The sequence below is a fragment of the Pimephales promelas genome, chromosome 2, assembly GCF_988280905.1.
Source record: "Pimephales promelas chromosome 2, fPimPro1.hap1.1, whole genome shotgun sequence".
NCBI classification, from domain to species: domain Eukaryota; kingdom Metazoa; phylum Chordata; class Actinopteri; order Cypriniformes; family Leuciscidae; genus Pimephales; species Pimephales promelas.
In genome coordinates, this window is record NC_142770.1 from 16,487,651 (window position 1) to 16,500,275 (window position 12,625).

At 37.6% G+C, this 12,625-nt stretch overlaps 1 protein-coding gene across 1 annotated transcript; it reads right to left on the reverse strand.

The window, feature by feature from the left end:
- Window positions 1-205: 205 nt before the first annotated feature.
- cusr (Copper-only SOD repeat protein) lies at window positions 206-12,071 on the reverse strand. The gene is made up of 10 exons (XM_039694713.2): window positions 11,849-12,071; window positions 8,680-10,747; window positions 8,041-8,140; window positions 4,879-4,956; window positions 4,683-4,781; window positions 4,474-4,606; window positions 4,267-4,381; window positions 3,342-3,466; window positions 1,213-1,296; window positions 206-1,124 (listed from the first exon to the last, which is right to left on the reverse strand). Exons 1-10 carry the CDS (start codon window positions 11,886-11,888, stop codon window positions 1,033-1,035), a joined length of 2,934 nt encoding a protein of 977 aa, XP_039550647.2. The 5' UTR covers window positions 11,889-12,071; the 3' UTR covers window positions 206-1,032.
- Window positions 12,072-12,625: the final 554 nt, after the last annotated feature.

Here is a 12,625-nt window from a genome sequence, read left to right on the forward strand (position 1 = left end):
TTATTCTTAAAACAATTCTAATTGAATATGTAATTTCTTCCTGTGATCAAAGCCGAAAAGTCACATCCTTCATTTTATGCAGATTTGCTGCTCAATACACGTTTCTTATTAATATCAATGTTGGAAATTGTTGTGCAGCTTAATATTTTTGTGAAAACAATGATAGTTTTTTCCAGGATCCTTTAATGTAGAAACTTCTGAAGAATAGCATTTATTTGAAATACATTTTATTTAAACAATGTAAAAGTCGTTCCTGTCACTTTTGACTAACTTGTTGAAAAGTATTTTTATTATTATTCAAACTTACACCCCCACCCCCAACATTTGAATGGTAGCTTTATATATTTGTAATTATCTTAGTAAGTCACCTGATATCCACAAAACCACATACGCGCGCACACACACACAGGCTCAAATAACAAATAATAGCCTAGTCATGTTGCATGAAAACCAGGGCTGTGTTGTTTTCAAGCGGATTGCATCATAAAACATACACAACAGAAATCTGAGTTACATGGGAATAAAGGATCGTAATGTATTAAGTTAGGCTTATGAGGAATTTACAATGAATTTACAAAAAATGTACAGCAAGTTCAAAAAGTTTGTGAAACATGATCATATAAACTTCTTAAATTAATATTGGTGTGTAAAATGCACATGATAAAATGAGATATGTTCTTTAACAGAAATATTTAATTAAGTATTGAATTTATGTGTGTTTATTGGATTGTACAGTTGTTAACAACATGCCGATTGTTCAGCAGATGAAACGTTTTTCAAAAATAAATAAATAAATTCAGTAGACAAAACCCAGTGTCCATGAATCCACATGTACCAGATGTGGCCCGGATCTGGGCCGACACTATGTTGCTGTCTGTGTTTTTTCGACTGAACGTTTATTTATTTATTTTTATTTAAAGACGTTTCGAAATGCTGTTAAACCACAATTTGACGGCTTCTTAACAATGGGGTGAACCGGTCCTGGTTTATTAAAGCATTGAAGTAAAAGCAGTGAGATCATTGAGAGTCCATCTAGTGCATCAGTAACCCGAGCAGAAAGACTGCAGCCGTTATGACGGACAATAACATCCTGCAGGGGACCAGCATCAGTCCTGCATTTCCACCTTAAAAAGGAAGATATAGCAGGTTTAAAAGGGTAATAAAAAAAAATTACATGATGTAAATGTTGATAAACACAGAGTTCAGGCTTACTTGAAGAGCACATCTTTGTTTCTTTGAACGCACCCATCTTGTCACTGGTCTTAACTGAGTTCAGCTTCTGCTGGTTCACTACACCTGGAAAACAGATTGTTACAACATCATTCTTTCTGGACAACAGTAAAATGAGATGTTATATTTTTTTCTAAAAATTGAATTTAAAGGGAGGAGCATGTATAGTAAAAATAAAACTGGACCCAAAATTGAGCCCTGTGGTACACCATAAGACCGGTTTTCTTATGAGGTCTCTATCTTTCTGTCTATTTAATTTTTGGTCATTTATAATTATTCCCCCCACAGTTTCAACCTAGTTTGTTCAGTTTTATGACCTACGTTGATTTTTTCTAATTTAAAGGCAAGACAGCTTGTGAATAAAAAAGGAACTAATAGATATCATCATACTTCACCAGTTGATTACAAGTATGTTTTTGTATAAGAAGATATGTTTAAATAATTAAATATGCACTTATTTGCATAAATTCCCAGAACATAAATCTGAACATTGGATAAAGCCAGGTTAAAAATTCTTGTTTTTGTTTTTTTTTGACACATCAAGACTCACCAAAATGTCAAGAGTTTTTACAGAAGGGATTTTTGATATATATTCGTATCACTCCATAAATCAGAAAATACCGTCAACAGCCAGAAATAATTTGTTTGCACTAGGAATAAATATTGTATAAAATTAAGCAAATGTTATATGAACAAACCCCTCAGTAAAAACCTTCGTAATATAGATAGAAATAAAACTGTAAAGTTTGGTGTATTGAATGTGGATGAGAAGAAAAATTATTTTGATAAAACAGTCTTTTAAAATACACGTTGGCCTATTGCAACTGAAATCTACAGATGCAAACAGATAGAAGTGCAATAAAATCAACCCTTAATATGTACCAAAAATCTCAAAACTGACCAGTGCATGAAAAACAATGTTTTGCCAGTAGTGTTTTAAAGTTTTTGACCAGTCAGCTTAAAATATGACAACGATCTTTTCAACTATGCCCTATTGAGAACTACAACACTAATAAGTATGCAACCACATAGCAACCCCCCACAGTTTCTTTAGTTTCTATCATGTCTTCTGTTGTCCTTGCATGCCTGTGGTATAGACCTCTGTCATATACCGCTCTCCTGTTTCACCATGTCTCTATGCTCCACCAGCTCATCAGATTACAGAGCAATTTTCCTTTTTTTGTGTCTTTTGAATGGACTGGATTGTTCATTGTTTTGATAGAAAAACCATAAGTCAGTTCAGCAGAGGACAGCAATCACTTCTTCAATAATATATGAAGAGACACCCCCAGACCCTCAAAAGATCTAACACAAGTTTGGCGCTTTTCTGTCAGCTCTTCTCCTTGACTATATGATTATTATTATGGTAACACTTTACAATACGGGTGCACTAAAATGCATTAATTCATACTTAACAAATGCACAGGTAATCACGAGTTAATGTATAACTCATGAAGAACTAAACCATTAATTAATGATTACTGCATGAGCAACTAATAAAGAGACTATATGATTAATAGATTAAGTAATACATGAATTGCTATTGTGTTATTGTGTATTAATTCCTTAATAACATATTTTATTAACTAATAGTGTAAATTAATGTGTTAATTATCACAATTAGTTAAAGCTATGCACTCCAACTTCCAGGTGTCTGCTTTAATTAATCATTAGCTAAAGATATGCAAAGGTATCATTATGTTATGACTTTACTTGTTGGGGCACGTCATTATTAACTAGTCATTTAGTAATTGTAGTAATTTGCACATGAATTTGCACTAACAATGAAGTAATTCATCATGTATTAATGCATATTAGTGTACCTGTCATGTTATCTGGAAGTTGAAATACAAGGTTTTGGCTCATTTACATATTAATTAACACTATTAGTTAAAAAATTAGTTATTATGGAATTAATCCACAATTACATATTTAATTATTAACAATTAATGTATGAACTAATACAGACTCTTATATTGTTAGCATTATTAATATATCATTAACCACATGAGATATTTTTAATCGTTAGTCTATGAAAACATGCGTAAGATCTCACTGTTTTTTTAGCATGTCATGAAGCTGAGGTAAAAACTTCATATTCTTTTGTGTACCTGACACCAGATAATGAACCTCGTGGCATTTCCCATCAGACCTTTGTGAAGAAGAACCAGGTAAGATGGAAACTCTGGATATGTGGAGGTTTAGCACATCTGCCACTCTCTTACGGAAATCATACCTGCACACAACAGTCAACGTGGCATAATAAAACGTATTGCTGGTGATTTTTTTTCTCTTTTTTGGAAATTGATATTCTAATGAATGAATTTCGATTATTTGTATGAGATATAATGGAACCAAATATCAATATCATCACAACACATACTAAAAACTTTTATAAAAAGGTGACATCATGTGTTAAAGAAAGCCAGGAGTCATTGTGTAATGTCAAGAGTCATTGTCATCTGTAAATAAGTGAATTTTAATAAACATTTCCCATCCATGACATTTTTTGATTGTTGACTTAGTTTTGTGGTTTCTATTTTTACACACAGAAATGAACAGATTTTCTAAGTTTTGTTATTCCTTGTTGATATTTAGTTTTTCTCTGTGAAATTTCCAGTAAAAAATGCTGGGTTGTTTCAACCCAAAGTTGGCTCAAAATACGGACAAACCCAAATGTGGAGTTAAAAATGTAATTAAAAAATGTACTGCTGAAAATGAAAGTTGAAGTTGGGTTAAAATTTTAAATGACATTGTTAACCTAACATTTGGGTTTGTCTATATTTGACCCAAATTTCGGTTGAAACAACCCAGCATTTTTTAGTACAGTTATTGATATATAAACAGCAATTTATATCATGATTCATATGACATGGGCCATGATATGACAAATTCAAGTGGTTGTTTGATACAGTGAAACATTTTACAGAACTTTTACCTAATCTAGTCCTTAAAACTCTATTTTTAGCAGTCAGGTTAATACAGTTACTATTTTGAACGGATAAATTGCAAGTTGCTTCTGTATTTTGAACGCACCTGCTAAAGGACGCCATGTAGGGAAACATCTGCATGGCAGAAGGGGATTTTGGGTGAATATCTGCACAAGTAGTTGTGTTGCTATTGAGTCTGAGAACTAGTGACCTCTGGAGAACTGGGGGTAAAACATTAGGCAGAATTTAATTCTAACACATGACGATACAATGTGTATGTAATGCAAGTGTGAAAGTTATTAATATTTGCTACCTGTGAAGTCTCCAGCCAGACGCAACAGAATGTCATTGTACAGTTGTCTCTTGGTGAGACTTATAGATCCATGTCTGCCCGTCAGATCTCCAACCAAACAGGCCAGAGCCCTCATCTGAGAACAGTTGTTCATCTGAGAGACAATTATTTCTGTCTTAATTATTTTGCACGATATATTCATGAGAAATTAGGCCTTCATCTTCTCTCACATTTGTAATGTTGAATGGATTAAACATTTCGTCTTCCCCCGGACATGAACCATTAGACCCCACCGGCGCATTTGCAATGTACCAGGAAGCCTCAGCAAACTAAATAACAATAATAAAGTTTGTTACATTCAATTAAATTACATTTTATTCCAACAGGAAACACGACTAATAAAAAAACGGATAAAATCAAACTTACTTTTAATGGTTGTGATGCCTGTATATCCACCTCTAACATAACGTCACCATAGCTGCCATCTGGAAAGGTTTGTTGGTTCTAAATAAAAGTACAGTGTATCACTTAGCATTTATATATTAAAATTAATATCTAATTTAAAAAAAAAACATAGACTATATAAATATGTATATACATATATTGTTTTGAATTATTATAAATATATATTTGTAAAAAAATTCACATTATAAGACATGTAATGATTGCTGTATAGGCAATATTTTTTGAGAAAAAACATGAAATTGTATTATTATATTATGTATTGTATTATGCATCCTAATGCGCTGGAAAACAACAATAAATATCCTGGGGTATTTATTTTATTTTATACTGCAGCCCATTAAATGGGTTAATAAAGTTAATCTGTTGCTTTGTTCGACCACTTTGAATTCAATAATAATGAAGAACTTGGAAAAATCAAGTAGATCTAACAAATTACTCGACAGGTGAAATGGATGGAAGCATTTTTTTAATTTTTCTTTTACGACAAATGCTTCACTGCACCAGAGGCTCTTGACAAAATGTGTTATACATATAAAATTATAATTTTTTGTTGTTGTAAATCATGTGAATCGTTCTTCCGCACACAACACCAAGACCACAAGACAGCTGCAGGTCTGTTGTGTGGCATGTGACAGATCCATCTGCCTGTGAGAGATGAGATGAGCGTTATACCGTCCCAGCAGGACAAGAGCTGTAACCCCTGCACAACCACAGCCTCACCCAGTTACCCCGCACCACCCCTTCCTCCTCCATCCAGCATTATTAGCAGTGTCATCTTTTTGTGGCAGATTTAAAGTGACGGTAGATTTCAAGCAACTTTATGGTGAGAGAGAGAAAGATAAGGAAGATACTTATTTTTTCCAGTTCCCTCAAATTTAGTTACAATGGAAACAGTGGAAGCCATTTAAAATAGACTATTTTGTAGCAACACCTTAGATCCTGGCAAGCCACCCAGAAAACCCTACCATCATGACGATTGAGTTTTGAACAGGCAAACAGCTATACGAATCTACTTGTCAGAGATGGGACCAAGTCACACATGTGCAAGTCTCAAGTAAGTCTCAAGTCTTAACCGTCAAGTCTCAAGTAAGTCCCAAGTATTTTTTTGGGGGGCAAGTCAAGTCAAGTCACAGGCTATGTCAAGTCAAGTCAAGTCAAGTCACAGGCTATGTCAAGTCAAGTCAAGTCAAGTCTTGTAGTAGGTTAAGTCAAGTGCAAGTCAAGTCACCTTATTATTGTAATTTTACAGGCAGAATCTGATCTTAATAAAGTGAAAAGACAAGATAAGTATTTGCCAGTAAATTACAATAATTTGGATTTGCATTGTAAATACTCATGTTCAGTAAAATACATAATGGAATCAAACTAAATTTTAACTTCATAAAATTATTTATTTTTCACTTCTGCCAACAGTGTTTGAAATGTTTTAAATTTTCAGCAATTTGAAATGTTTTAAATGTATCAGCAATGGCGGGGTAACATCACTTCTGTTGATGTTCAAACAAAACAGAGAGCTAGCTGGCTACTCCCTCCCATGCAATTGAAACTCTTCTAAACGTGCATCTATGGGTATCAGTTTGGTTTGAAATGGACAGAGGCGCATTCAGAAGTGTATTTGGGTACAATGACGCATTCATTTACTAGCTTACTGATTTAAAGAAATAAAAATGTATACAAAAATGAGATGATGTCCTGACTTGTTTTATGAAAAAAGCCTTAAGTTTTCAAAAAGCATTAGACATTACTCACTTACTCCCAGTAATTACTCCCAGTCAAGTTTGATAAAAATAAATGTTTAGTATATTTTTATTATTAAAATGCATTTAAGAAAATATATTAATATAAACCTGATTTATTGTTGACTGGTGTGTGTGTTTAAAATTTGTTTTCAGAATAAAATGGAACTGTTCAAGCAAATTGTAGAAATCCTCCCTCCGGAACGTTATAGGCAGTAAAACATGTTATGGGTAGATTATGTGGTAATGCATCTCCGAAATGGGACATAATTTAACCCAGATATTTTTTCACAAGACAGAACACATGTCATAAAGCCCATTACAAGTCTTAACTCATTTTTGACCAAATGTGTAGTTACTGCGCTTTGCCTTTGTAGGGCAGTATTGCTATGGGGTTCCTACAGGAAAACTGAACTCCCTGAGCTTCTTCCTGTATTCGCGAAGTTGACTGTGTGTATAAAATAACTTCTTATTAAACTGTATGGACACTCTGACAAAGTTCTCAATGCTTCGTTTTGAATGTAGGGACCCTTATTATGTTAGTGTGGGGCTATTTTGAGCCTTGTGGTAATAACAAGCGTTTTTTATTTACCATTAATCTATGCCCTATTCTACCGTTATACTAGCGTTATAGGCTAAACTGTTTTTATAGATTAAACTATTTACATTCGGCAATCATGAAAACAAATCTCAGATAACGGTTGACTAGGTAACAATGTGTAATTTTGCGCCGGTGTTCTCCTTTAACTTACATTAGCTAGCTAACTACGAACGAGCTAACAAGATAACATTAACAAATTGACAAGCACTTACTGGGCAGAATGGCTCTTCAAATGACGGACGAAATTGGAGGTTGTCGTCTGGCTGTCTGCGATCTTAACGTTGCATGTCTTGCAAAGCGCTATTCTTTTGCCATCTTGTTTTGAGAAATTCTTTAAATCGAAAGCAACGACCCTCGGTATCCCTCCGGCTGACATGTTGATGTGATCTGATGTAAGTGGGCGTGGTGTGCGTAAGGTACTACGAGAGGGCATGATTGATGATCTCGTGATCCAGTCATGACAGCGCTATTCTCAGCCTGCGCTCCAGCTGGATCAACTTTATTTTTTTTACATAATTTATATATTTTATATTTAAACTGAAAACATGATGTGATTAACACTCAAGTCATTCAAGTCATCGTGTCTCAAGTCAAGTCAAGTCCCGAGTCTTTAACTTCCAAGTCCGAGTCAAGTCTCAAGTATTTTATTTTTTGTCAAGTCAAGTCACAAGTCATAAAAATAGCGACTCGAGTCGACTCGAGTCCAAGTCACCAAGTCACAAGTCCCCATGTCTGCTACTTGTCTATATCTAAAAACACCTATCTAATATTTGCCATTGTTTTTACCATCTTCACTGTCCCAGTTACAGCCCCACTGAACATGGCCTCAGCAATCACTCCATTTCCATCTGGGGCGTCCTCTGCTGAGATATCTGCACACCTCATTCTGTAAACAGGAAATAAATAAACCATTTAAAGTTATCCATGTTCGAGTAAATTGCACAGTGTCATTCCCACATTCCTACAGTACTAGCGAGTCAAAGAAATCTGGTGTAGTACATGTATAAATAAACATTATGACTGATGTGTGTAGAGGAATGAGCTGTGTGAATCTTCCCACGCATGCTTTTCATGACAGGATGGCGATTAGACTCTAAATAGCTTTGCAGGTCTTTTCCCGGAATACTCAGTTTTTCCAGTTGGGACCAAAAAAATGTTAAAAGTTGACCGTCTCACTGCTGCCTCAATGTGGCAAATGTGCCAGACTTTGACATAAACATAATGAGGAACCGAGACAAAATGCAGAAATGGGGATTGTATCACAACCTGCACCTGCAGTTGTTTTCCTATATGTGGTTCTGCTTCTAAATAGCTGAAGAAGAAGCAAACTTATCCCTTGTATCTATTTTAAAGTTCAAAATGTTGTGAAAGGCCAAATGCCAGATGACTGTTTTAAGGTTGAATGATTCATAAAAGAAAACTAACCTTGAGCCGTTGTTATAATGTATGACCAGGGACCGGCCAATGATGCTATTCGGACCTGAAAGGGGCATATTACCATCCATGTACTGGTTCTCAAATTTGTTCAGACCCGTCAGGTCTCCAAACTTCCCACTGATGTCTCCAATCTCATACTGGTCAACCGTGCCAATCCCTGGAGCTGGAGATGAGGTTGCGTTCACAGAAAACGGGTTGAAGTGCCCCATGATGTTACTGTCGGAGCAGGGCTCCTTTACACTCTTGATTGGAAGAATATGGACATGGTAGCCACCCGCTCTAGCGTTAAGCCCGGTGAAGGAAATATTTAGGATTGTTGGCCCTTGAGGAGAGGCTTGGGAGAATCGGACTTGACCCTCAGAAGATTCAGGCCCGAACCAAGAACTTGAGCGACCCGAAGGAAAGCGGAACAAGGTGAGGTTTGCGCAAGCGATCCGTGGAGCAGTTTGGTTTGGACCATGTACCACCAAGGAACGACCAATCATTCCAGACACCCAAGAGGTTGTGTCAGTAAAAAAGTTCTTGGTAGCCACAGTCCCCATCTCAGACTGTAGGTCCAGAGTCTTTTGCTTGCCAGCAATATCCCCAACTTCACAGGCAAAAGGGCTGTCGGGACCACAGTTAACAGTGTATGCACTCACGTTTGTGTCTACGTTGAATGGGTTCCAGTGTCCTCCAGTGGACAGACACCGTGTTGCGTGACTGTCAGTCTCTGAGCTGATGGGATAGTTGTGGACGTGCCAGTTGTGATTTAGAGTAGAAGGTGCAGAGAGTTGAGCGTAAGATAAGTCCATGAACACGGAGACATCAGAATATGGCTCACTGCTGAGCTGGGTGAACAGGACCGTCCCAACAACCGGTCCACGAAAGGCCGCCTTGGCGACAGTCACTTCACCGGGGTAGCCTATACTTGCACAGGCAAATCTGATCGTATTGGGCAAGTGTATCACGACAGATCGACCCACAATGCTATTCCGCCCAAACAGAGGTAGGTTCCAGTCCGTTAAAGTGGCTTGAAAGTTACTCAAATTCTCCAGAGAACCATGCCTGGAACTCAGATCTCCGACCTCAAAGCGATCATGCGTGGACCCTCTTGGTGGCGGATACGCTGGTGCCTGAACATTCACATTGAAGGGGTTCCAGTGACCCCCAACGTTGTTGTTGCTGCAGCTGCTATCCGAGGGAGATCTCATCTGGGGTAGTGGAAACTGATGAACGTGGTACGGCCCAACTCTTTTATCCAGGTTTGTCAGGTTAACAGTGATGGTGGTGAGATCGAATGGAGACTGTTGATGGAAGGTGAAGTAGCCTTTAATCCCTTGCATGTTCAGGACAGCACTGACAACCTTCGGTTCAACTCTTCGGATCTCTGCACACGCATAGCTTGAGGTCAAGTCGAGAACAGCGAAGCGGACAGCGGAGCTGAGAGCGGAGATTTCCAACCGAGACTTCACAGGTTCTAGAGGTGATCCCACACTCAGAAAGCCCAGCTTTGTTAGACTCTTGGGATCCAGACTAGCAAGAAGCGTAGTGCAGCTGGTGGTAGAGCTTTGTGACACTAAAATTGTAACATTTGTAAAAGTCCTGGTTTGATTGACAGTTCTTAGGTCCGAGAGAACCCTTGCCCCTGTTTCTCCTGTCACTTGCCGGATGAAGACGTTCCCACCCACGGGACTGAAAAACCGTGCCTGCCACGTTCTGACCTGGGACTCCGACATGAGTCCGGCACAAATCCTTGTCCCGTCACATGTCTCCACCAGCACTGAGAGGGCTTCCAGACTAAGGTGCTGTTCAAATAGAGCGGACACAGGCTGTGATGCCTGGGGTGACTCTACAGAAAAGGTGAAAACACTGTCTCCTATGTGTAACTTTTGACAGGGCGAAGCAAAATGGCCGTACATAACAGGGAACTTAGTAAGGGAGATATTGAATGATTGACACGTTCCGGTTCCTGTGAGATTAACAGTGGACGTCAGCTCCGCAGAGTCAAAGTTGATCCAACCAGTGATCCCCATCATGTTGAATTCAGCCCGATACCGCACACAAGAGGCACGACCTAAACAGAGTCAAAGGAACAATCAAAATTTCAGGAAGTCTCAAAACCAGTTATGACTTGATCACATGCAGATACTGTACATCAAACAGATCAGTCAGATTCAAGTGTAAGATCAGACATGTTACTCATCTTACTCATGTCAACACCTCATCCTTTATACCAGAGGTTTTCAGCCCTCTCCTGGGGACTGCAGAGTTAAATTCCAACCATACTCAAACACACCAGAACCAGGTAATCAAGCTCTTCGGGATCACTTGAAAACCACAGGCAGTTGTGTTGAAGCAGCTTGGAAATAACCTTTGCAGGACAGTGGGTCCCCAGGAGCAGGGTTGAAGACCCCTGTGTTATACTTTTGTTAGACACGAATAATACTGATTAAAGGACATTATTATTAGCTTAGGATGTGCTCAGGTGACAGGTGGGTTCAGGTGACACATTTCTAAGAGATTCTCTAAGACAAACTCTGGGAGTGTCCTGTCGAATTCTGGGAATCGTGTGGTTTAACACATAAATAAATGATGTCACAGTCGAGCTGAGTCATAGTGAACAACAGTGATCCATACAAAAGTTTTTAGCAATGCAAAAGTCCCATTCATCAAAAATGTCAAAGACATTAAAGCATGATTTTACTTTTCCACCACTTTCCCCCGTGTAATAGGTGCAAAGGTAAAAAAACAGAACAAGGATACAGTTTAACTAATTTCATTTTTAAAAAGAGGGCTTTGAAATTAACAATACTTTTAAATGCAGTAAAAACTTTGCATGTACATTCTCTCACATTTCATCAAACTTGAAGTTTGTTTATAGTGTGTGTTACGCGTTTAGCATTACGTTATACCTTGTATCACAAACAAACAGAGATCACACAAGGTCACTGAATAATTTAACAATTGTTAAACAACTGTCACATGCTAATACACTAACTAAGAATATAATATCTAACAGTTACACAATATAATGCAAATCATTAACTTTTCCCTTGACTTTGCAACAATTTCCCAAAAACTCAAAGTTGAGAGACCACGCACTTTGAACATGCAGTGTTGGTTTTGCAAATCCCAATATTTTTGGGTAAAGAAAAAAAGAAGAGTTGGCACTTACCCCACAGGATGAATAGGATCAACGCTCTTGGCAGCAACATGTTACCAGCTGTTGTTTATGTGCGAGTTTGCAAGCAAGAGGTAGAAAGTGTTCTAGGCAGTTGTGTGAGTGATTTCACAAGGGAAGCCCGTCTGCGTATGTCTATAACCTCCTGTACTAGAGTAGTCTATCCTGATGTGTGCATGTGTGTGTATGTGTGTAGCCCGATTGAATGAGACTGTGGCTTGTCTCTATCATCTCCAGGGAGGGCAGGAGAGGGAGTGGCTTCTCAACATCCTGCGGTCATGCTTTTCTTGACATAGACACAACAACTGATACAAAGCATCACTTAAAACCATGGAAATATTGAAGGTTTTCCCCAAATTAAGGTTTATGGAAGTGTGTTCACACTTAGGAAAAATAAATCTCAACATTTTTGGTTTTAGACATAGATTAAGGAGCAAATTTAGCATTTAAAACCCATGATCATTGGTATTTTTTTCTACTGTTCTTTTTCTTTCTGTTTAATTTTTCCTCAATGTGGCCAATACAACATATTTTCCTGATAAATATAGGAGCTGTGGGATTTATTTTTGGCTTGAGCTGCTCTAAGATGCTCTTGAGGTTCTTCAACTGGTGCTATTTTTGATAATGACTGTTGAGGCCTCAATGAGGAAATGTGATGTAGATAAGAGTCTGTTCAAAGACTCATTTTTGCTATGGAAAGATTCACAGTACTATGGCTACTTATAGCTGGTGTATACAATAAATATAGTGACTAAACAAGCGGACCACAAA

Coding starts and splice junctions, on each gene's coding strand:
- cusr (XM_039694713.2), bottom strand. CDS start 11,888: ATGTTGCTGCCAAGAGCGTTGATCCTATTCATCCTGTGGG. Junction 10,748..11,848: donor GATCCTATTCATCCTGTGGG/GTAAGTGCCAAC, acceptor GACTCTGTTTAG/GTCGTGCCTCTTGTGTGCGG. Junction 4,957..8,040: donor TAACTGGGACAGTGAAGATG/GTAAAAACAATG, acceptor ACTTTTATTTAG/AACCAACAAACCTTTCCAGA.